At 40.7% G+C, this 25959-nt stretch overlaps 2 protein-coding genes and 1 pseudogene across 15 annotated transcripts in view; 1 reads left to right on the top strand and 2 right to left on the bottom strand.

Annotated features, from left to right (window-relative positions):
* MOSPD2 (motile sperm domain containing 2) overlaps window positions 1-17424 on the bottom strand; it is a 74498-nt gene extending 57074 nt beyond the window's left edge. For 6 of the 9 annotated variants that reach the window (XR_016228340.1, XM_008272358.5, XM_008272357.5 and 3 more), the window contains exons 1-2: window positions 17283-17424; window positions 17046-17115 (exon numbers count right to left, since the gene is read on the bottom strand). Coding sequence is in view for 5 of the 9 variants with exons in the window: in XM_008272358.5 (XP_008270580.2) it covers window positions 17046-17115; window positions 17283-17303 (91 nt within the window). In the remaining 4 variants the exon portion in view is untranslated. The remainder of the gene's footprint in view (window positions 1-17045; window positions 17116-17282) is intronic. The other 3 variants (XM_089324789.1, XM_089324790.1, XR_016228341.1) reach the window with 2 other exon arrangements.
* On the bottom strand, window positions 3474-17348 carry LOC149119523 (axin interactor, dorsalization-associated protein pseudogene; annotated as a pseudogene). Its single transcript, XR_016228342.1, has 3 exons — window positions 17283-17348; window positions 17046-17115; window positions 3474-14607 (listed from the first exon to the last, which is right to left on the bottom strand). The product of XR_016228342.1 is annotated as an axin interactor, dorsalization-associated protein pseudogene (transcript).
* A 43-nt stretch (window positions 17425-17467) lies between the features above and the next one.
* The window catches only part of FANCB (FA complementation group B), a 37395-nt gene continuing 28903 nt past the window's right edge, over window positions 17468-25959 (top strand). For 2 of the 5 annotated variants that reach the window (XM_002719930.6, XM_089324786.1), the window contains exon 1: window positions 17468-17823. In XM_002719930.6, the coding sequence (XP_002719976.4) occupies window positions 17468-17823 (356 nt within the window). Of the gene's footprint in view, window positions 17824-18822; window positions 19066-25959 lie in introns of all 5 variants that reach the window. The other 3 variants (XM_051827591.3, XM_051827590.3, XM_089324785.1) reach the window with 3 other exon arrangements.

The raw sequence follows: 25959 nt of genomic DNA, 5'->3' as shown, positions 1-25959 counted from the left end.
CCACGACTCTGAACATGAACCCACTGCAAAGTCCTGGTATGGCCTTGGAAGAGCATTTGTATTGGACAAACTACTTCATTACTTGGCCTGTGCAAATGTTAATAAGGGAAGGGATGAGGCCAAAGTAACAAAATATTCCCTCAAGAGCATGCTCTGCTCGTTGGTCACAACCTCCCCTGAATCTCTGCTTGCCTGTGAAGCTACCTGTGAGACTGACACGTGAGGAATCTTCTATGAGGGGATGAAGCCAGGGGCCCACAGCAGCAATTTCAGAGTCACCACAAGGCATCGCGGAGACCCCAGTCCTGGAGTGTCTCGTTCTGGATGGGATCCAAGACTCGGCATTTGTAACCAGTTTCTATGTGATGCTGGTACTGCTACTCTAGGGACTATCACTTGAGAATCAGTGGAATACTTCAGGGGTTAGAAAACTTTTTCTGTAGAGGGCCACATGGTAGACATCTGAGTATCTTAGCCCTTGAGGGCCTGGTGCGTCCTCTGTTGCTGATTCTTTGTGTGTGCATGCATGTGCGCCTGAAACAACCCTTTACAAGTATCAAACACGTTTTCAGCTCTAGGGCCACACACAAATAACACTGTTGATCTCTGCTCTGTGGGATAGAGGGGAGTGTTTCGTGCTTCAGCAGCTATCCTTCAAGAGCTGGATTGCTTAGCAGACTTGAGCAAGAACAGCTAAGCTTTCAATACCATTCTGCAGGCCTGCATTGGTCACTGGCCAGTTATGCAGAGTAAGTCAAGAACCTCAGTCGTCCATTCTGGACTCTGCCACCTGACTGGGTCATGGGCACACTACCCACAATCTTTTGCTTGGCTCTTCTTGGTCAAACGGAAGATTTTGAGGCCAGTTTCATCAAAAGACATATGCTAATAGTGTTCTTGAGAAAGTAGTAATCATTTTGAGCAAACAGCTCAATGGCAAGGCCCTATAAGACGTGGAGGGGGGTGCATAAGGAGAAGTGGGACCACTGTCTCCTCCACTAAGCTCCATGAGGTCAGGGACTTTGAAATTTCACCTTCCTCTAACCCCACACACCCACACACACATACACACACACTCTACCTAGACACAGTACATGCACACTAAATCTCTGTTACTGAATGATTAACCCCGTATGAGTCTGTCTCTCAGTAGACCTGGAGTTTCCTGAGGGCCCAGAACTTCCATCATGGATTGTTTGTATTTTTCCTCTCATTATGAAAAGTTAAAAATATACAGAGCAGAGGGCCGGCGCTGCGGCTCACTAGGCTAATCCTCTGCCTTGCGGTGCCGGCACACCGGGTTCTAGTCCCGGTCGGAGCGCCGGATTCTGTCCCGGTTGCCCCTCTTCCAGGCCAGCTCTCTGCTGTGGCCAGGGAGTGCAGTGGAGGATGGCCCAAGTGCTTGGGCCCTGCACCCCATGGGAGACCAGGAGAAGCACCTGGCTCCTGCCATCGGATCAGTGTGGTGCGCCGGCCGCGGCAGCCATTGGAGGGTGAACCAACGGCAAAGGAAGACCTTTCTCTCTGTCTCTCTCTCTCACTGCCCACTCTGCCTGTCAAATATATATATATATATATAAAGACAAGAGTTTTTATAGATCAAGCTGAAGTTTCTCTTCATCCTCCCATAACAGTCTTGGATCATAAGATTATTAGGCACTTTAGGGATTTCTGTGTTGCCCGTATTAGCCTATGACAAGACATGTTTTCCTGTCACATTGGTAACTAAGTTATCTGATACAGATTTATAGGAACAGCAGTAAAGATCATTGTCTTTTTCCTGACTTTGAGAATTACTCTAAAATTTCACAATGAGGATATTTACTTTAGGCTTTTCGGAAGATAGCTTTAAAGATTTTGAAATTTCCATTGTATTATCCTCTTTAACCTATGGGTTATTTAGCAGAAGAATTACAAATATTGCCAGAAAGTTGTTAATCCATGGGTTATTTAGAGGTGTGTTATTTTAGTTCCCAAACATTTGATTTTTTACATTAGTTTTATATCTATTTATTGTGACTTGTAATATAGTTGTTAAATGGTGTGAGAAGATGGTCCGTACGATCTAGTTTCTTTGAAATTTTCTTAGACTTCCTTTATGAGTTATTATGTGGTCAGTGCTTGCAAAAGCTCTAAAAGTACAAATACATATTGTCTACATGTTGGGTAGGAAAGTCTCCCCCCGCATCATGTTTGCTCATTGTGGTTTTAACATCCTCCCAAATCTTAAGGATTTCTTGCATGCTTGTTCTGTGTATTTTTGAAAGAGGCCTGCTGTTAAAATTATTTAACATGTTTGTGGATTTCTTGAGCTTCCTTTCTAACTCTGGGAGCTACTGCTTTAGGTATTTAAGTCTATATTGTTAGGTAGTTTTTTTTATGTTATTAGTTCTTAATTACTATACCTATTAAGGGTTCCTTTTTTGGCCTAAATAATATTTTGTCTAATGAAAGTACTGCCAACACAGGATTACTTTTGGTTAATATTGTTTTGTATACCTATTTCCAACCTTTCTATCTTAATTTATTTCAGAGTAGTCTCCTGTAGGCTACATGCCATTATGATTTCTAAAATCTATTCTGACAGTTAATAATGTATAAATCTTTGTATATTTGTAGTCACTACTGGTAAAGCTGGGATTATTTTTGTTGTCTTCCTCTGTGTTTTCTAATTCTTTCTTTTTTCTTTCTTTCTTGCTTCTTGGTATTAGAGATTGCTTTTTCATCATTTCTCATTTCTCTACTAGTTGGGAAATTAAACATTTTATTTCTATCAATTGGTTATCTTTATTTTAAATTTTCACATTTCAAACAACAAAATCGTGGGGGCCAGTGTCATGGTGCTGTGGGTTAGACTGCTACTTGCAAGGCCGGCATCCTATATGTGATGTCCTGTCCAGTTTGAGTTCTGCTTCTCTGTTTTTTTGATCCAGCTGCCTGCTAATGTGCCTGAGAGGCATCAGATGATGGCCCAAATACCTCGGTCCGTGCCACCCACATGGGAGACCTAGATGAAGCTCAGAACTCTTGGCTTTGGCCTGGACCAGCCCTGGCCCTTGCAGCCCTTTGGGAAGTGGGTCAGCAGATGGAAGATCTGTTTCTATCTGCCTGTCCAGCCCCCAGCTCCCCCACACCCACTGCCCTACATTTCAAATAAATTAACAAAGAAATTTTATTTTTTATTTTTTTATTTGACAGGTAGAATTAGACAGTGAGAGAGAGACAGAGAAAGGTCTTCCTTCCATTGGTTCACCCCTCAAATGACTGCTACAGCCGGCACTGCACTGATCCAAAGCCAGGAGCCAGGTGCTTCCTCCTGGTCTCCCAATGCGGGTGCAGGGCCCAAGCACTTGGGCCATCCTCCACTGCCTTCCCAGGCCACAGCAGAGAGCTGGACTGGAAGAGGAGCAACCGGGTCTAGAACCCAGTGCCCATGTGGGATACTGGCTCCATAGGCAGAGGATTAACCAAGTGAGCCACGGTGCCGGCCCCAACAAATAAATTAAAAAAAAAAAACAATAAAATCTAAAAAGTAATGTCTATTTTCACTCTGGACAAGTACATGTAATATTTTCCTTTCACTTCCTCCATTCTTATTTACTACTATCAACATTTATTTTTCTCTTTATTAATTTGCTCACCTGTTTCTTTGCTCTTCATTGCTTCCTGTGTCCCTCTTCTTCCTTCTGCATTCTATTTGGTATAGGCTTTTCCCTAAATCAGCAAGGGACTGCCAACTGAAACACTTTAACCTTTACTTTAATATATATTGTAAGTGGGCTGTTACTTCCCTGAGCGCTTTCAGAATACCACTTCATTGTTGCTTGGCATCACTATTACACGAGAAACCAAGTATTAGTATCATTTTTGGTCCTTTGTGGACACTCTGCAATTTCTCTCTGTTTGCAAGGCTTTCTCTTTGTCCTTCATGTTTTCATGATATATTTATGAGATTCATTTCTTTTTCCTTATCATGCTCAGATTGCTATGCTTCTTTAATTTTATGATTTGACGCGTTTTCTCAGTTTTGCCACGTTTTAATAGTAGGATTTTTAAGGGATGATTATTTTAGGTCTCATCAGCAACATCAAACAGGTACTGAGTACTCCGCAGGCTACAGAGCGCTGCCAAGCACCTAGGGAAGTGTGTGTGACATGCAGGAAACATGGTTCTTGCTCCTTGAAGAGCTTACAGTTTGGGGATTTGACAAAAGGAATTCCTTAAGGCAAATTCTTCATCCTCTAGCCCTACTTTGGACTGAATTACTTGAGAATCTGGAAATTAATCCAATCAAGATGAGAGACAAGACTAAATTTGGTTGAGAATTCTTTCTGGCTCATATAGTTTTTATTAATATCCAATTAATAAACAGAACTGACCTAACGGACAACTGAAAGTAAAGACTAGCTCTTGAAGTGCAAAGGCTAAAACACCTTAATTGTGATTACTTATTTCAAAAAGCAAACATATCGGCATGACTAGGGTTATTACACTAGTTTAAAAATAGGCCAAGTACTGAAATTGCATTCCCTTATGCATTGTTCATTAAAATAGTGAATATTAAAAAACACGGGTTCTACATCTAACCCACCGAGAGCCCATCACAAATTTTAATGTTCTGTGTATCAAATATCTACCTCATGTGTACTATGAAAATTTTATTTGTGCCCCATTAAGTCAAAAGTAATGTAAATAGTCAAATTATAATAAGCTAATGACCTGCATATTCCCATATGGATGAATTCCAATATATCTAAGTAGGAAATAAATGGCAATCCTATCTACCTATGTTAAAAAAATAGAATATCTTTCCAGATTTTGCATACTCATCACTATAAGAAGAGCTGTGCAGGTTTTAAGGTTTCACAATCAGTTGTCAGAAAAATAGTAGCTGTTCCCGCAATATCTTGTTAGCATCTGACTCAACTATTTTTAGATTACATGATTTGGAAGACATTGTGAACCATCTAAAAATCTGTAATTCTGAGATGGTTCCAATGTTAACCCTAGAATCATTATCAGAAAGAATAACAACATGATACAGAAGAACAGCTAATCAACATGATTAAAAGTATGCTCACTTTCAGAAAAATAATCTGGTCATCTGGAAAAACGCACATCTACAGCCTGGGGAACACTCCCACACGGGATACTGATCTGGCCAAGGCACACTATTTCTAAGCAAGAAAATGATCAGATCAGGGTGAATGTAGGCAACCCCAAAGGAGCAGCCTATCTTTTCCAGACACACCTTCTTAGGCAGCATAACTGGTCCATTTTCTCTTAAAGTATCTGATACTATTCTACCCACCTCAACCCAAAGTTTGAAGTTAACTCAAACCAAAAGAGCATACTGGAGCAAAAGTGAACAGATATGTATGTAAACTCTAGCACATTCTTATTGCTGTATTAAGTTTGAAGATGAGCAAATCTACCCACAGCAGTATTTTTCCAGGAAGCAGGGTAGGAGTAGTGCTAACTTAGAAAACAACTATGAATTGCACAATAGAAAAGTAAAAATATGTTTTAAAATCTACAATAAACCTGTATCCAAAGGAGTCTTTTACATCAATGATGTGCTAGACTCTGAATTCTGTGGTACAGCTTGCAATGGACTCCCTCTGGCCTGCTGGCACAAGTACAGCTTGCTTTCTGCCTTCTGATGGGTGAATATGCTACACAGAGCTGTGATGGTTTCTAACAAGTGGCAAAATTCACAGAAGTTCCAGGTTATTCATGTCAGGATTGTTCCTTGTGCAAAGTTTGATATGGACGAAGATAAAGTGGTTTCTTGGTTAATAATTGCAATTTCTTTCTTTTAAAGTCAGTGGGTTTCTTGTATAGCTCTATTACAATTGGCCCAGGCTTAATTTCATCCATATCCATGAAAGCAAAACACTTGGTGCTGGTAAACCATTTTTTAGGCTTGCATTGTTTGAATTCAAAGAAGACAGCTGCACCTTTGGTTAATTTTTCAACATGCTTCTGGAGCTCAACGTCCACATTAAAGTGAACATATGTATCTTCTGTTTGTGAAGCCACGGGAGTATGCTGCACAGGAGTTAACTCCATGCCATTCGGATCTTTCACACTAACTGTAACACAGGGATCGATGCACTGCCCAGCATCTTTCAGACCTCTCTTCTCAATCCTGAGTGTGGGTAATGTCATCCCTGGGTCTGAGGGCAACCTCGGGAATACGGTACCAGGAACTCTGGCAGGAGAAGAATCAGGAGACCCTGTTCCAGCACCACCCTCTTCTTCAAATTCCAAACTCTCGTCTTTACCAAGTGCTGAAATTCTTCTTAATGCGACAGGCTGAACATCAAACGGGAACTCTTTACTATATGTAAGAATATTCTTTAGGATCGGTTCTAGCTTCTTCAGGGCCTCCAGTTTAAATTCTTCTTGGGACTGTGTGGACTGTAAAGCTGCACTTCGCAATTCCAAGCATGTTGCAATTTTGCCTATGGTTTTATTTGGTTCTTTAGTAAATTTGAAATTATTGTGTGGAGCTTGGGCTTCTTTGTGTAGATGTCTTGCTAACATCTGATACTCATCTATCACCTCCAGCAGCTGGCCCCAAGAGTCGAAGTCACCGCCTCTCCTAAAACCAGTGCCCCAGTGCTGCAGCAGACTCGGGGTCACCTCTGACATGGCTGGGACCCAGCCCTAGAAAGGCCTGGCTTTAGGTGCCATCCTCCCCTCGGCCTGGCCCTGAAATTAACAGGGCCAGGAGGAACCATTACCACCACCACCGCCACCCAAGCCCATTTGCGCAATTTGATGCTTTTTTATAAACTCTGGGTAACTGTCAACTATTATCTCCTTTAGTAATATGGTCTCTGTTTTTCCCTCCTGGAAGTTGTATTAAATGTATATGGGGTTTCTCATGTCTTTTACTTTCTATTATATATATTTACCCAGTTTTTTCTCCAGTGACGTGAGTATAGAGTTAAGTACCTGTACAAAACTTTTTTTTAAATTTTACTTTATTATTTTTTTTGACAGGCAGAGTGGACAATGAGAGAGACAGGTCTTCCTTTTCTGTTGGTTCACCCTGCAATGGCCACTGTGGCTGGCGCACCGCGCTGATCTGAAGCCAGAAGCCAGGTGCTTCTCCTGGTCTCCCACGGGGTGCAGGGCCCAAGCACTTGGGCCATCCTTCACTGCACTCCCGGGCCACAGCAGAGAGCTGGCCTGGAAGAGGGGCAACCGGGACAGAATCTGGCGCCCCGACCGGGACTAGAACAGGGGTGCAGGCGCCGCAGGTGGAGGATTAGCCTATTGAGCCGCGGCACCGGCCCTGTACAAAATTTAAAAGTTGTCTATGAATATCTTATGTCAGTTGTGAGTATATAGCAGTTTCAGGGGGAAAGTGCCTACAAATAATAGGCCAACCGTGAAGTACAATGTAATAAACATTAAAAAAAAAAGTGCTGTGGTATTGCCAGTTAAGCGGCTGCCTGCAGTGCCAGCATCCCATGTGGGTGCTGGTTCAAGTCCCAGCTGCTCCACTTCCAATACAGCTCTCTGCTATGGTCTGGGAAAGTAGTAGTAGATGGCCCAAGTCCCTGGGTCCCTGCACCCACATGGGATACCTGGAAGAAGCTCCTGGCTTCTGGCTTTGAATTGGCACAGCCCCGGCCATTGCAGCCAATTGGGGAGTGAACCAGTGGCTGGAAGACCCCTCTCTCTCTCTCTCTCTCTCTCTGCCTCTCCTTCTCTCTCTGTGTAACTCTTTCAAATAAATAAATAAATTTTTAAAAAACTTCAAAAAGTTGGTGGAAAACACATCATTTTTTAATCCCATTCTCCATGAACTTTGTTGAAGCTTCCTTACATAAACCCAATCTCTACAGTCAACATAAATTCAGCTGAAAATAGCTTTGACAAAATGTAGCAAATTTTTGGTCCTCTTTGCAAAAGCAGTTATAGAGCTATGATCTATTCAATCTCTCAGAGATATTGGTATCCTAGAAATGATAACAGTATTCTTGTAACAGACTTGCAACAGTGAGTTGCCTCTCACTAAACATTCAGAATGAGGATACAGGAAGAATAAGTATCAGTAGCTTAAAGTGATAAGTTATAATAAACAGCAAACAAAGACTATTTGCCACGCACTGAAAAACAGTTATTGCTAAGAATAAAGATTCAAAAATAAACAAGTCTAGTGGAGGTGTTTGGCCTAGCTGTGAAGACACCTGTGTCCCACACTGGTGTGCCTGCTTTATTTCCAGGCCCTGGCTCCTGACCCCAGCTTCTTGTTGGTGCACACTCTGGGAGGCAGAGGGGATGGCTCATGTGATTGGGTTCTTGCCCCCAATCCAGGGAGACCTGGACTGAGTTCCTGGCTTCTGGACATCTGGGGAGTACAGCAGTGGATGGAAGCCCTTGCCCAAGCTCTCTCTCTCTCTCCCTCCCCTCTCTATCTCTCTATGTATGTGATCTCACCACAAAATGTTAAGTAATATCAGATAAAAGCAAAAACTTCTACACTCTTATTAAGTTTTAATTGACAAATAAAACCTGTACACCTCCATGGAGTGAATGATATTTTTGCATTGTGGAATGGCTAAATCAAGCCAATTAACATTTACATTGGGTGATATTAGTTAACATTTTGTGGTGAGATCACTTAACTCTCTTAGCTATTTTCAAGTAATATAAAATATTACTAACTACAGTTACCATGTTGTACAATAGATCTCTTGAATTTATTATTCTTAGCTAGATGAAATTTTGGACCCTTTGACCAATATCTCCCCAGTCTCCCCTCTCCCTTCAGCCCCAGGCAAACACCATTCTACCCTGCTTCCATGAGTTTGACTAGTTTAGATTCCTCACATAAGTGGTATCACACAATGTTTGTCCTTCTGTGTCTGGTTTATTTCAGTTAGCACAACGTCCTCCAGGTTCATCTGTGTTGTTGCAAATGACAGGATTTCCTTCTTGTTAAAAGGCTGAATAGTATTCTATTGTGTATTTATGGCACATTATCTTTATCCATTCATCTAATAACTCTTTTAAGATCTTTCTATTTTATTCCCATCATGACCTCTTTAAAAAGGTTAACCTTGAGAATGTTAAAGATGGAGCAGAATTTTAAAAAAATCCAAGTGTCTGCCAATCTTTTAAAGGCTTTCTCCTTTGGGGACAATAACAATTCATTAGTTATGAAGACTAATTTGTGATCACCCACCACATGCTACCCAAAAGAGAGCTAGGTATTACAGATGCAGATAAGTGAAACAGGAGCTGTTCCCTTGTGGGGGGTTTCATAATCTAGACATTCATGCAAATTACCAAACTGTACAGTTACAATTTACATGTCATTTTCCTTCTACTCTTTTTTCCGGAGAGCACAGCTGATAAGGAGAATACCTGTTCTCTGTGCCGGTACTACAGGGTCCCTTTTATTCACTGCTCATCTAGTCCTTGAGCGTTTCCTTTCCTATCATCTACACTACTACACCTCTCTGGTTCTCCTACTTCTATAGCCATATTGTCTCCTTCGGCCTAACAAAATGAAACATTCCTCAAAGTTAACTGCCTAACAAACGAAACACCAAGGACAAAATAAAGACATTTTCACAACTAAGAAAGTTTGTCACCAATAGAGCTCGCCACGGGAAATCTAAACGTTATATTTGAGATGAAGCGATAATGATTCTAGATACAAGATCTGAAACTCCAGAGGGAATGGCAAAGAAAAATATTACTAAATATATGCTAAGTAAACAGACAATGATATAGAAAATAACAGTAATAAATTGGTAGTGTGGTGAGGATGAATTTGTGGAATCAAGTTAAACAATGAATGTATCTTCTAGGGAATAGGAAAGAGGAAACAAGTCTACGTTTATCAAGTTTATGTAATCTTGATGTTAATATTGCACAAGAAAAATACAAAAAAGGAAAATTATAGGCTCATTCAAGAATACAGATGCAAACTTCTTAAACAAATGGAGTCTGGCAATTTACTTTTAAAAACCTGATCAGTATATTCTACTTTATAAACAGGTTAAAGGAGAAAAACCAAATGAAACTTTTATCAGATATAATAAATGTACATACAGATGAAGAAACTGCATATAGTAAAATTCAACTACTAATCATGATGGAAACAAAATCATAAGGGAAAAACTCCACAAATCAGCAAACTAGGAATAGAAGGAAACTTTTTCAATTTGAAAAAAGACATCTAGAAAGTTCATACTTAATGATGACATGTTCAGAACTCTCTTTCTATGATCTATTCAACAATATTCAAAAGGTTCCAATTGGTGTATATGGTAAAAATACCAAAAATATACAAATTAAAAAGTTTGAAAGAAAACAGTGTTTCACAGTGATTTTATAATTTACATAGAAATGCCAAACTAATATAGTGATAAATTATTAGAATTAATGAGTAATAAGATATCTGAATTCAATATTATTATACAAATATTGCATATTTTCCATAAATCAATAAACACATTTTAGACAATAAATTTTAAGATATAATCTTTACATAACAATGTAAAACTAAAACATGACCAACACTTGGGAATAAATACAACAAAAGAAGGGTTAATTATTGTAGACAAAGTATAAATCTTTCAACAAGAAAGACTGTAGCAGATACACACATACACAAACACATAAATATACCAGGTTCTTGGATAGGAAGACTGACTCTGATATCAACTTTCTTATTTTTAGATTTAAAAAAAATTATTTGAAAGGCAGAGTTACAGAGAGAGAAGTCAGAGAGACAGACATACAGACATACAGACAGATATATCAATCTTCCATCTGCTGGTTCACTCCCCAGATGGCTACAATGGCTGGGGCTGGGCCAGGCAGAAGCTAGGTCCCATGGGTGCAGTGGCCCATATACTTGGGCTATCCTCTGCTGCTTTCTCAGGCCATTAGCAGGGAGTTAGATTGGAAGTGGAGCAGCTGGAACTCCAACAAGCGCCTACATGGGATGCTGACATCATAGGCAGAGGGTTAACCTGCTACACCACAACACCGGCCCCTGATGTCAACTTTCCTAAAACTGATTTCATGATTTTAACACAATTCCACTCAAAATCCTAACCAAAAAGATTCTTTGTAGAAATATGTTATATTGTTTCTAAAATTTAAATGAAGAACAGGGAGGCCAACAAGAGTGTGAAGAGTGATTTTCATAGAAGCAGAAACCAAATGGCCTATAAAAATACGAAACAAGGTACTCAAACTCACTGTTACTCAAAGAAATGTAAATTCAATCCAAAATGAGATATCCCAGAACCCCAATAAGATGAACAAAAAATATTCCTTCCCAAAATCCTGTAGTGCCAAATTTTAGGATGTGCGAAAACAAGGATACACAAATACTGCTGGTTAAAATGAAAACTGGTACAATCACTTTAGGAAACAGTTCAGAATTAACTAGTCCAGGGAACATATGTCTGTTCTACAACGTCCCCGTTTCACTGTTGGGTACAAACACTAGAGCAGAAGTTCTCAAAATTTTTGGTCTCAGGACCCCTGAAAAGCTTTTCCATTACATGGATTATACTTATTGATAGTTAATGTATTAGGTATTAAAATTGAGAAAGAATTTAAGCATAACACACAAGTACACATTCTATCAGCTGTCAAAGCAATGACATCACCACCTGCCATGTAGCCCCTGGAAAACCTTGCTGGATGCTTGTGAGAGAAATGAGAGAAAAAGGATAATGATGCTTAGTATTCTTATGAAAATACTTTGACCTCTCAAACTCCTTGAAATGATTCTTAAAAATACTGCCCTAGAGAAATTCTTGCATGTGGGTACCAGACATTGTAAGAGTTCACAATAGCACTGTATGTGATACAGAAACCTAGATACAACCTCAGTTGGTACATTCATTCTATGAACTACAATACAGCCATATAAAGAATGGATTACACTTATTATACAAGTACTTGATAATATGAATGAATTTTGAGCAATATCATTAAATCATAGACAAATATATTCAGCTTTTATATGAAGCTCAGACAGAAGCAAAACCCAGGAAAGCACTGGTGGAGAGTCCATCATATGTGGAAAAACTAATGAAAACCAAGAGGATGAGTAACGCCAAATGCAGAAGCTACTGGCCCCCGAATGACAAGGATGGGGGAACGCAGGAGGCTTTTAGGGGACTGACAGGTTCTTGTGTCTTGGTTGAGTCAACAGTACATGAGTGTTTACTTTATTCGTGTTTTATATAGTCTGCACATAAAAAATTAGAAAACAATACGCCAAACCAAACGAAAATTAAAAGACTAGAGAAAGTCTTTGGGTGAGAAAAAATTACTTAATGGTAAGTTAGAAACCACGAAGGAATGAGTAAAAGTGATATAAACAAGAAAAGCCCATAGCAGTATCTAAAAAGCCAAACTAATGAAAAAAAAAAAGCTTCAATTACAAATGGACGTGGAGCTATGAGAAGTTTATCCTTATTAGCACTCAAATGTAAACTAAAACAAAGGACTGCCAATTAAGGAATGATGAAAGTAAATATGGATAAGGGGAGACTAACTCTCTTATAGGCTGGTTGGAAGGAATGTTACTGCAACATCTATGGAAGAACTTTAGCACATATTATTACACATCTTAAAATCAGTCACACTATTGAAACCAATAATTCAATTTCTACACATGAATCTTGAGGAAATAATCTTAAGTGCTGCACAAAAAATTGTAGTAACAAAAAACTAGAATAAATCTAGATATCTAAAAAGGGACTATCCTAAGAAAAAGGATAAGAAAGTTTTTATTTAGTAATCAATTATTAAATGGTAATATACAATCTTGCTTACTTCATAAACACGGGAAATAAGTCATGGCAATAAAAAGTGCAACACAGTTACATACAGAGGTGCTTTATCTTTGCTTTCTTAAACGTACAGAAAAAAACTGAAAAAAATGTATTCCCTCTCAGAGCTATCTCTGAATGGCCACGTAATGGGGGTTGGGGGAAGAGGGTTTCTTCAGACCTTTTTGGCAACCAACCACATTCATTTAAAGGAATGCATATGCTTGTAAAGTCAGACAATCTAAAACAACAGAAGTCACAGGCCTCACTGGCTCCCTGTATTCACTTAAGTACAAATACATCCCTCTGGTGTGCAAGGCTCTCTATGCTATATCGCCATTGACTTCAGGCAAATATCCTTCCCGCCTTACTGCGTACTAATGTGGACTTCCTACCGCGTCCCAACATGCTCCGTGGCCTCTCACCGCAGTGCCTTAGCTGAGAGTGCTTTTGATTAGCCTGGATCAACTCCTCTGACTGGCCAAGGTCTACCACCTCCTCAGGTGCATGGAAAAAGCTATGAAGCGCTTTCTAACTTTGTGCTAACCCAGTCACCCCTAACCACTTGAGAAATGGCATTTCTCACTGTCTTTAATTCTTGCGGAAAATATTTAAACATTCTTAATATTCCTTAACATAATTCGCCTTCATTTTAAGAATTCTCTCAGTTTTAATGCCTCTACTAGATTGTAGCAGTTTGGGGAAGGGCTCTATTTTTTTCTTTTTTCAATTCTTTTTCTTCCTCCTGACACACTGCTTCCCAGAATTAATTGTGTGAGTGCTTGAGGAACTGAACAAATTATTGCCCTAAGAGATTAGTCTTAGACACAAGGAGGAGGAAGGAAAAATGGGAAATGGTTCTCATTTGAGACTCAGCATGGTACTTCTCACAGAAGCGAGAAAAGAAATTACACCACGATGGACTTATTGTGTATTTTACTTTTATTCTCGCTAAAAATCTATCATTGATAACTTAATTTTTATGGAGGCAGAAATGCGCCTAGAATTCCCAAGAATCTCCTTCCAAGACAGTTTCTGGAAGTAGTTACTGCTTGAAGTGATAATCTTGCAGATAATATTCTCCTTTGGGAAAAACATCATGTTTGCTTAAGTCTGCCATAAGCCTCTTATGAAACTACACATTGTTAATGACAAGAGAAGAAGCGAAAGACAGAGGAAGATGGGAAGTAGATGTTTTAAAAACATGAGCTAATTTCTAAAGAGCAAACTTAAATATAGGAAAAAAAAATCTTTTTACCTCTCCAACTGTACCTTTATCTGATGCAACAGTTCAACTGGACAAGTGTGATAAAATCTTTAAAGGTTTCTATATGCCTTTCCCATGCAAGTCTTTCCATTACTATTTATTCTGCTGTGCACATAAGCTACACACATGTGTTCACACCTACCTATGTGCACATTTCAGGACAAATATACTTACTGCCACATAGCACTTGAATTAGAAATAATGCTTGTCTTTTGGCCGGTGCCGCGGCTCACTAGGCTAATCCTCCACCTGCAGCGCCAGCACCCCAGGTTCTAGTCCCGGTTGGGGTGCCAGATTCTGTCCCGGTTGCTCCTCTTGCAGTCCAGCTCTCTGCTGTGGCACAGGAGGGCAGTGGAGGATGGCCTAAGGGCTTGGGCCCTGCACCAGCATGAAGACCAGGAGGAAGCGCCAGGCTCCTGGCTTTGGATCGGCACAGCGCCAGCCGTGGCAGCCATTTGGGGGGTGAACCAACGGAAGAAAGACCTTTCTCTCTGTCTCTCTCTCTAACTCTGCCTGTCAAAAAAAAGAAAAATAATGCTTGTTTTTTGGAACATACTGTGTGGGCTGTTCTTTGCCAGATTTTGGTTGAGGGGGATAGCCACTTAGGACTGTTCTTTATACAACATTGGTCTAAGCTTCTTGCATATCTGTTGAAGTACTGCTATATTCATTGACTACATACTGGGAACTGTGCTAGGTTTACAGAGGTGACTAAGATGCACAAGGCCTCTGCCCTCAATTTCTACAGGTTGCCACAGAACCTATATACATGTACTGGAGGAAACAAAAAATAAACAAGTCAACAAGATAATTACAGGTTATGGTTAAGAATTATAAAGCAAAGGCAATAAACAGGGAAGGTATCTAATAATCAGGGAAGGCCTTTCAGATATACTTAAACGTTGAAAAGAAAAAAAAAGATCTAGCCATGCACACTAACTGGGAAAAAGCCTTCTAGGCAGAGAGAAGTGGAAAGTTCCCAAGATGGAAACAGACTCATTCTGTTTGTAGAACACAAATGAGGCAGTGTGGCTAGTCATGGTTTTCAAATTATGGGTCATGTTTTCAATTGTGATGTCAATTTTGTGGGTCATTGCATTTTCTAAAAGGAAGTTAAACAGAAAAAAAACATCAGAGTCACGAGGTTTCAGAATAAGTATTCTTTAATGAGTTTGGGCCTCACTTAGGTGAGTGTGTGCACGTGTGTACTGGGTAGCAATGTAAAATATGTTTCTTATTGTGGGTGGTAGTCTAATCTGTACTAAGGATAATAGAAACTGACAAGAATGGAGGGGTGAGCAAGAGCCAGACCATGTTTGGCCTTCACATCATAGATGACCACGGAGAACTGGGATTTTTTTTTTCCTAAATGTAGTCAGAAGGGACTGAAGGGGGTCAAGATGGGGAGCAATGTGATCTAATGTGACAACTGGTGTTGCCAAAAGATTAATCCAGTGAAATTCAGAAGGCCTGAGCACTAGCTCTGGCCTAGCTACTAATACCAGGGCTTTTGAGCCAATCACTTAATCTCTGTAGACTTCACTGTCTTCATTTTAAAAATGAGAAAGTGATACAAGATGACCTTGAAGATCTTGTCTATCGCTACGTTTCTGACTATATTTTGTGTCCTCTCTTGGGCACAAGTAAACGACTTTTGGTGTCACTAGTTCATTAGGTCTAGTTCTGGGTTGCCTCTCAAAATGCTTATAAATCAGGTAGCTCAAGAGTTACATTTCTATAGAAACAGTGTTAGATTTCTGTCTTTACTTGAACCAGTGATGTTATTAGAAATGAGATCTCTAGGCTAAAAGTGAAGCAAGTGCTTTTGCAACTCTCTGGTGCAAAGTTTGGGGTGTGAAGAACATTGGCAAGGAGGTATGAAAAGATTTACTGACCAGTATATTTGGAACAGATTTCCTTATTTGTTCTAGGTCATCAACTGATGTATAATCTAGGACAGTTTAAAATTACAAGGATCCTCTGCCAAGCACTAAAGTCAAGATGTGGAAGTTTAAGCTCCTTTTACAATAACCAAAATGACTATGGAGACAAAAATACTCATTGAAAGCCAGTTACATGAAGCTGCTACTAAACAGTTTCTTTAATGCACATGATTTTGTTATTTGCATTTCACATATATGGAAATGGGTTCAGACCAGACAAGCAAGCTATTTAGTGCCAGGGTCAGGATTAGAATGGATCTTAAGATAGGCAACATATAGATCTCTTTTTAATTCCATATTTATGTATATAACTCCATGTTATATTTAATTCCGTATTTATATATAATTCCATATTATATTTACTCTGCACGTTTTAAACAATGACTGTACGAGTATTAAATCATCAGCTAAGTACTCGACAACTCAGTGTCTGTGTCATGCAGACACAGAATGTTCAAGTAGTATATCAATTCTGAATTCACAGGTACTTCACGAGGTAGATTGTGAGATAAAAAGAACTTGTTCCAGGCCCTATTCCTTGGGTAGCAGGTCGGGTTGTCCAAAGTGGAATCAGTCAAGAAAACGCAAAAAATCTGCACACCCAATTTAAGTACTCATCAAGTATTAAGTATTCATCAGTAGTTTTATGGCAGCTTCCACATTCATTTTGCCCAGTGTTGCTGGTGAAAGGGCAGCAGAAGAACCTTTTGTTGTGGCCCTAAGAAGTATCCTACAAGTTCCGTAAACAGGAGGAGATGCGAAAAAGTCACCGATTTCCAACCTACATGAACTCCATAAAGGAAGCATCGCATCAGAAGAACCACCTGTCCACTTGGGGTGATGGAAAGGGCAGGCTACGGAGAGGAAAGCCTTTGAAATACGTAGAGCATCATTGCCCTGAGGAACGAAAGGGACCCTAACAGCTCCCACAGAGATGCCCACAGCTATCCTAGCAAAGTTGGGGATGCTCACCGCACACCTTCCTCGACCGGAGAGTGCAATACCCACCTGTCACATACTCAGCTTCGAACCTCCGTCGGGTCTCGGAGATGAGCTTGGCTTTAATCTGCGCGTGATTCTGCATGGGAGACACGACGGGACCTTAGATAAGACTCGTCCCTCCCCCCAGCCCCCGCCCCAGCTTACCCTCAACCCAGCCCACCTGCACCTGGCGCACGGGCCCCCGGGCCTCAGAAGTGGCTTCTGGGCCCAGGTTGGCCAGCGGCTGTGCACTCGGCTCCTCACCTCGGCCATGGTCGCAGTCATGGATGTGATTGCAGTTGCTGTCGCCGTCGTCACTCCCACCGCCGCCGCCCCAGTATCTCATCACCCGCCAGTCTGTCCCGGAGGTAGAGAGAGAAGGGCGGGAGGGGGAGGCGGTCGCGTGACACCTGAAAGCGGACGGAAGTGCCGCCGCGCCACCCAATCCGATGCGGCCGCTTGGGTCTGGTGGCGGGACCTGGCCCTCAGCGTGTGTCCCATTCGTTTCTCGTTGGGGACCCGCCCCACAACGTACCCCGCACTGCGGTCCCGCCCCCGCCAGCCGCGAGGTCGCCAGCGCTTCCCGAGGAGCTCCGCCCTGTGGCTTTCACAACACTCTCCCGAGGCCCCGCCTCCCGAGCCTCCCTTGGCAACCATCGCCTGACAATCTCGGTATGCTCCACCCCCTCGACTTTCCACGCAGTCTCAGAGCTGGCGTCCCAGTACGTGGCGAGCTGGCGGGAGCTTTGGAGCGGCGGGTCGCTGCATCCGCGTTGGGTGTCGGGAACGTGGCGGCTGGGCGGAGGTAAGGCCAGGCCGGCGCGTCTTTTCCCCCTGGTAGTTGGTGCAGGGGGCTGCGGTGCTGGGTTTGGTCCCCTGTCCCCTCTTTGCGAGAGAGCAGGAAGGAAGATGCATCCTGGGGCCTGGGTCTTTCAGTGCAATAAGTGGATTTTTTAAGTCCTTGGGATAGTCAAGAAATCGTTTCGCTTGACACTTTCTTCATCCTTGCAAATATCTTTGAAAGCTTAAAGTATAACTATATAAACTATATAGCTATATATAAACTATATAAAGTTTAAAAATGGGAAGTGTCTTTTCAGTTTATTGCTCGAATCCTGGTGGGGGGGCACTTCTGTGCCCCCCAGAGGACCTTGGCAAAGTTATACAAAAATATCCACAGAGCACCAAGGCTGAGAAACATTTAGCTTAATACACTATCGTAATAAATCTTATGCTCTTCCGTTAGAAAATAAGAATGGAAGGGAAAACGTTGTACTTACAATGTTGCCCCTTTTAAAAGGAAGGATGATGAAAACTGACATGGTAAGAACAGGCTCCCCGGGAGAATTAAGCCACCACCTGCCACGCCTGCATCCCGTATGGGTGCGGGTCAGAGTCCTGGCCTCTCCACTTCTAATCCAGCTCCCTGCTAATTCACCTGGAAAAGTAGTGGAGGATGGCTCAAGTATCTGGGCCCCTGCCACCCACGTGCGAGACCTGGATGGAGCTCCAGGCCCTGTTTCTCCAACACTCTCGTTATCTCTGCCTTTCAAATTAGAGAATAAAAAAAAAACTCCCATATTTCCCTTAGCTGTAGTCAGCCATGATAGCATGACAATTTAGTGACTTGTGCCCCATACATTTTATGTTTACATTTTTATGGGAAAAATTGTTTATTGAATACAGTCATAAGAACATTTCAGATATAACTTAAATCTGTCTCTGACTCCATCCCCCTACCTTGATGTTCATCCTCTTGTCCAGAATCAATACTTGTACATAATTTGGCATGAACTCTTTACAGTTTTGCTTTTGTTATCTTTCAGCAGATTGCCAGAGTCTGAATCCTGGTGTAACACTTCTCATCTGTAGACCTATGAGAAGATCTTGAAACTGTCTACCTCAGTTTCCCTGTCTGTAAAATGGGCTAATAATAGTGCCTAGGGCATAAGGATGTCAAGAGGAATAAATGAATTTAACTCATTGGCTTAGAGCAATACCTGATACTATTCCCAGAGACGGCACCCAGGGATTGTAGCTATTGGAGGTAAATAGAAAACATATAATGCTCTTTTGTACTTTTTAGTTTATATAAGCTACTGCATTATACATTTCTCTTCAATTTAATTTTTCATCTATTTTATTTTTGAAATCTAGTCATCACGATATACATAGATTTGATTCATGTCTTTTAACTATTCTGTGGTATTCCTTCCATGTTTATTTATTCCCCTATTGGTGGTCATTTAAGTTTCAACTTTTTCTTTTCTATTGCACATAATAGCATAGTGAATATTCTAGAACAATGCCCTTGAGTATATGTAGGAGTCTCTGGTTTCATGTCTAGAAATGAAACTATTGGATATATGCATTTTGGTTTACTATCAAATATCCTACAAAATCATGTCTCTTTTTAATTAAGTGATCATAATTGTCTCCTAATTGTTTGCTATTTCCAGTCTCACCTCACTCACACATTAAAGCACTGTTTGAGATTCTGTATAATTCAAAAGAACAATTTTGTAATTTCTTTTTTTGAAAGCTTTCAGTGGTTTATACTTGCTAATAGGAGAAAGTTAGAAGTCTTTCAGTATGGCAAAGCCTTCTTGAACATAATGTTTCCCAGTTCTCCAATTTAGCAGGTTACCATGCCCCCACGCCCACTGACAGTTTAGTCTGCTATATAGTGTTGGTTAAGTGAGATCAGTTCTGGGTAGTTCCCAACAAATAACTTTTACTTATGTAAGAAGTGTTTTAACTGTAGACTTTTTTTGTAGCCCAGTTTATTTCCTTAGATTGGCAGTGTCATATATGTTAGAAAAAGAGCATCTATCGGTACTTTGTTCACAAGGTTATTTTCAGTATTAAGTGCGATTTTAGGTCAGGTGGCTTACTTCTTTTTTTTTCCCCCAGAGATACTTTCTCTTGGTCACAATTGATATGATTTCTTCCAGATAATTTTGTATTTCATCTGCAAATTTTATAGTACTCTTCTAGAGTCTTCCTGAACCACACTGAGAGTTTATTTAAAGAGTTTTGGAATTTGTAGTGCCCAAATGAATTCATTAGCATTTAAAGGGAATACCATGTTTACTGGGGAAGAGGGTCAGTAGAGAAGAATGGATAAGGGTGATAGTATATTGTCAACCTACTGTTTTTACATTAGAATATATTTTTTCTAGTATACATCTATATATGTTGCAGTTTGACATCAAAGAACTGGAAAAACTAAAATAACATCGTATTTTATACATAAGGTGCTTCCAAATCTCCCCTTCCCTGCCATAGTTGAACCAGGAGATAAAAACTCATTTGAGTTAGCTGTTTGCTTCTGCAGCCACTGGTGTAATGGTACTAAGTAAAACATCAGATAGCTCAGAGGCTGGCTTAAGAAACCTGGTGCCCTGATAATTAGGGTTGCTTATATTGGATCATGAATCATAAATTGAACCTTAGTTTGGCTTGTTTCCAGATAGTCTTTTTTTTTTTTTTGACAGGCAGAGTTAGAGAGAAAGAAAGGTCTTCTTCCATTGGTTCACCCCCCAAATGGCCATTACGGCTGGTGCTGCGCCTATCCGAAGCCAGGAGCCAGGAGCTTCCTCCTGATCTCCCACGCGGGTGCAGGTGCCCAAGCACTTGGGCCATCCTCCACTGCCTTCCCAGGCCACAGCAGAGAGCTGGGCTGGAAGAGGAGCACCCAGAACTAGAACCCAGTGCCCATATGGGATGCCGTGCTGCAGGCAGAGGATTAACCAAGTGAGCCATGGTGCTGGCCCCTAGTCTTTCTATCTTAAAAATGAGTGCTACTTAGAGCAGGCATTTGGCTCATTTGTTAAGTTGCCAATTGGGACACCTACATCCCGTGTCTGGATTCCTGGTTCCAGTTTGGTCTGTTCTGCTCTGGTCCAGCTTCCTGTGTAGGTGCATCCTGGGAGGCTACAGATGATGGTTCAAATACTCAGGTTGCTGCTACCCACAAGGGATACCAGGATTGAATTCTGGGCTCTTGGCTTCCATTTGGCCCAGACCTGGCTGTTGTGGATGTTTGGGGAGTGAACCAGAGGATGGGAGATCTCTCTGTCTTTCTGTCTCTCTGTATTTCATTTAAAATGAAAATATATAAATAAAAATTTTAAAAGACTAAATAAATGCCACTTATTTCATAGGCATGCAGGTTTTATGAACATGTACCCAGGACTTTTAAAGTAGATGTTTCAGTGAGAGCACTTATGATCTACTCTCTTAGCAATTAAACCACAATAAAGCTAGAAAATTTTTAAATTTAATTCATTTTAACAATAGAGACCAAACACATTAAAGTCAAAGAGAAAACTAGATTATTGCATCAGTAGAAAATATATCAAGTATACACATATATGTAAATTGAATAAGCCTGGAGATTAAAAAAAGTCTGGGAAAACATCTTCATAACTAAATAATATATTAAGTGCATCTAATTTTAAACTCTAAATGTAGTGTGTTCAAAATAACTTGTGTTGAAATGTGCATGTTTTGCAATGATATTTAAAAACCCAAAATAATAATTTTTCACTTAATAGTCCTTTATGTTTTTAGACCTGTTTGAGTCTAAGTCCATGAGAATAACTTTCCTTTCTGCCTAGGGAGCACTATAAAAGTAGGCTGAGCGAGAATTATGTAATGAGGTTTTGAGTGCCACGCTAAACTATGTAGCAGTGGTTCATAACCATTTTTTCTCTGCCCCTTTTGTGTGTTCACAACAGTGCTTAGCTTCTTTCTATACAGGATCACCGGTCTCTTGAGAAAGGCAGGGAGCATGCCAGGCTTTGAGTTAAGGGACAGTGACAGGTCTACATGTGTGTTTTTTAGAACAGTAAGTAAGGTAGCATAAATACATTCATAAATTGGAGAGAGGGACCAGAATGAGGAGATTAATTATGAGGTTTTTACCTCAGCTTCAGTGAGATAGTAAGGCCTGAACTATAGTAGTGGCAGCCAGCCAGAGTTGGAATATAGAGGTTCTGGACTTGGGGAACTTGGTGATGCTGTGAAAAGATCTGATGACCACTGCACATTATATGCATGTATTGAAATATCACACTATACCTCCTAAATGTGTATAATTATTATATATCAGTTAACAACTATCAAACAAGAACAGTGGAAGTGTCTAATCTTCCTAAGGCCTGACTGTTTGATAGATTCTCCTTAATCGTTTCACATGCAAGGGATTGGGTGGTGAACCAGAACATTGTGCCAATTAAACATTAGTTGTGACATTTCATATTAAAATAATAGAATCCTTGCTCAGTTATTTTTGGTTGTTTTCAATACTAAGAAATCTAAGAACCTGTCATACATTTTAAGGTAACATAATTAATATGTTTGTTTTCTTTAAATGATAGTTTCACAAGTGAAAGCCACACCTTTGAGTTACCTACTTATCTTTACAGATGAACTGAAACTACTTTGTGATTTTATTGTCCCGGATCTTAGCATTTATTCATTGCCCAACTGCAAGCTAGTAAGAGAGTGCCTTGTCCTAATTTTGCACTATGGTATTATATCTTCAGTTACTTCAGGTATTGGTCATGGAATTTCTCAGTAATATCACTTCAGTTCTCCAAACAAATGCCATAGGATCTAGTTTCAGTTATCTCTTGCTGGGTAACAAGTTACAGGCAGCCCTTGGGGCAGGTTCTACAGCTTTGAGTTCTGCATGCTGGGACGCTTATCAACTGTTGATGGGAAGTCTTTAAGAAACATTGCACCTGTACTTAGCATGTACACTCTGTGTGGGGAGGGGTCATTGTTCCTTGAAAAATACAATATAACAACCGTTTCCATAGCATTTAATTCTGTCAGGTCTTGTACTAATCCAGAGAGATGATTCCAAGTGTATGGGAGGATGTGCGTAGGTGACAGTTGTCCATCAGCATGTGTGGGAGATTGGTCCAAGACTCTTCTTAGATACCAACATCTGTACATGCTCAAGTCCATCATATAAAATAGTGTCCACATATATCTTCCTCTGTCCTTTGAATCACCTCTAGCCTACTTGTAATGCTTGATGCAATGTAAATGCTATGTAGATAGTTGTACTGTATCATTTATAGTGAGAAGTCTGTACATGTTGAGCACAGATGCATTCCTTTCCCTGAATATTTTCAGTGATTGGTTGAATCTATGGATATGAAATCCACAGATGAGGAGGACCAACCGTATATGGGAATGCTATGCCATTTTATGTAAGAGACTTGATTGTGAATTTTCTGGTTTTGGTATTTGTATGGGGTCCTGGAACCAATCCTCCACAAATACTGCGGGACAGCTGCACTCCAGAATTTAGTAGCTCATAACAAGACAAATTTATTATCTCACAATATCTGAGGGTCAGGTGTTTGGTAACAGCTTGGCTTGTGCTTCTGGCTCAGGGTCTCCCTGGAGGTGTCCTTACCTGATGGCTTGACTGGAGCTGGAGGATCTGATCCAAGAAGAAGGCTCACTCGTAACACCATTGGCACAAGGCCTCGATCCTTTGCTGGTTGTTCCTAGGAAGCCATAATTCCTTGTTGTGTGTGCCTCTCCACGAGGCTGCCTCAGTGTCTTAATGGTATGGCACATGGCTTCCACCACTGCAACTGGTCCAAGAAAGCGGTGAAAGGGGAAGTCACAAAACTCTTTATGATCCAGTCTGGGAAGTTGCACAGTGTCATTTCTGTCACCTTCTTTTGGCTGGAAGTGAGTCACAATGGCCAGGTCTCATACAAAGGGAGAGGAATTATGTACTACTTCTTGTTGGAAAGAGTATTGAAGAATTTATGAACATACTTTAAAACCATAACAAGTGATGCATTTGGGGGCCGGCGCCGCGGCTCACTAGGCTAATCCTCCACCTGTGGCGCCGGCACCCCGGGTTCTAGTCCCAGTCGGGGCACCAGATTCTGTCCCGGTTGCTCCTCTTCCAGGCCAGCTCTCTGCTGTGGCCCGGGAGTGCAGCGGAGGATGGCCCAAGTGCTTGGGCCCTGCACCCCATGGGAGACCAGGAGAAGCACCTGGCTCCTGCCTTTGGATCAGCGCGGTGCGCCAGCCACAGCGGCCATTGGAGGGTGAACCAATGGCAAAGGAAGACCTTTCTCTCTCTCGCTCTCTCACTGTCCACTCTGCCTGTCAAAAAAACAAACAAACAAACAAAAAAAACCACAAGTGATGTATTTGGAAATTAAGCAATAAGATATGACTTTTCCAACTGGAAAGTAGATGTTGACCAATCTAATGTGCTTTTAAGTAGAATTGCCTCTGTAAATCAAAATCATTGCTATAAAATACAGGCTACATTAAGCTGCATTTGTAGATTATGTTTCACGATGATACTTTTTTCTAATTGGACCATATTGTTCTATTTCTATAATGAATGAAAACAACTTGAGCTTTGGGAATTTGCTTTTCATTCAGAGGAAAACAAGCCCGCTTACTTGTAAATATCCTCATTTTTAATTATTTCTGAAACAGTTGGATTTCCTGGTTTACAAAATGCTCCTCTAGTAGACGAAAAGAGTATGCATTAGGGCAATTTATATTGGAGGGGGACATCTCAGCATTCACAGATCACTAGGTCACAAGTATTCTGTTTCTAAGGTTAGATACTCTATGAACCAGAATTGGCTGTGATGATCAGTACATTGATTGCAGCTGGCATTTATTGAGTAAAGTCTCCCCTTATCTGTGGATGATACATTCCCATATCCCCAGTGGTTGCCTAAAACCTTTGATAGTTCCAATCCTATATATCCTGTAGTTTTTCCTATGTGCCCTAAGGCAGGGCAACACTATACTAGGGTTAATCTGTCCTTCCATGCTTTATGCCCTGGTGCCTCCTTTGTATCACTATTCTTGTGCTTTGGGGCCATTAAGTAAAGTAAGGATTACTTGAACACAAGCATTACAGTACCCTCATGATAAGACTATTGGGCTATAGCATACAGTGTGGATATGCTGGACAAAGGGGACGTTCATGTCCTGGGTGGGACAAAGCAGGACAGTAGGAGGTTTCTTCACAAATGGCATGCAACTGAAATCTTGTGAATTATTTCTGGAATTTTTCATTAAATAGTTTTGGATTGTGATTGACCATGTAACTGAAACTGTAGAAAGCAAAACTGCAGGGTGTGTGGGTGGGGGGGAGCAGAGGGATAGGGATGGCTATTGTACTTCCTGTGTGACAGGCTTTATTTCAAATGCTTGGTGTGATTTAATCTCAGTAGCTTGTGAGATAAGTGCTGTTACACCTCATTATATAAATGTGGATGTGAGGCACAAAGGAATGATGGAATGTGCCCGAATCAAACATCGAGTAAAAGGCAGACTCAGTTCTGCTTGGCATATGGTAGTTCTTCAAACACCACTGAAGGAGTGACTCAGTATTTTTTTTTTTAATTTAGAACATGTTCTTTTGTTCTTTATTCTGTTATATGAATTCTCTCAAGTTGCCTTTCTTACGTGATTGATAATGAAACTGTAGGTTAGTGTTGTAACCTTGAAAAAATTGCTTACCTTTGTTAAAATAATATTTTCTTGTTGAAAAATGGGATCATATGGTATTCATTTTAAGAGAATAATCATTAGCATTAGATGAGATAATATTGTACCTGGTATATAATAAGCACGAATGATTGATAGCTTTGGTTTAATTATGTTTATTATAAGAAGTTGTATTAATCTTCATTCCACCCTACCCCATGCTTTGAGTAAGAATAGTGACTCGCCCCTTCGAAAATGAATAAAAGGCCTGGAACACGGTGGACCTGGTCTTTTTGCTCCTTTGCCTTGATTGCCTTCTGTTGCCCTTGTTGCCCTTGGCCTTTGGGCTGCCCGCTCTCTCCACCTTCACTTCGCTACCTCTGCTAAGCTTATTGTAGCTGCTCATAACCAAACGCTTGCTGCACGTGGCTCCTGGCCTACT

Source organism: Oryctolagus cuniculus, chromosome X (genome assembly GCF_051225735.1).
Source record: "Oryctolagus cuniculus isolate XC-2025 breed Fujian yellow rabbit chromosome X, ASM5122573v1, whole genome shotgun sequence".
Taxonomy (NCBI): Eukaryota; Metazoa; Chordata; class Mammalia; order Lagomorpha; family Leporidae; genus Oryctolagus; species Oryctolagus cuniculus.
Note: the sequence above shows the minus strand (reverse complement) of the source record. Positions and strands in the feature narration are given on the sequence as shown.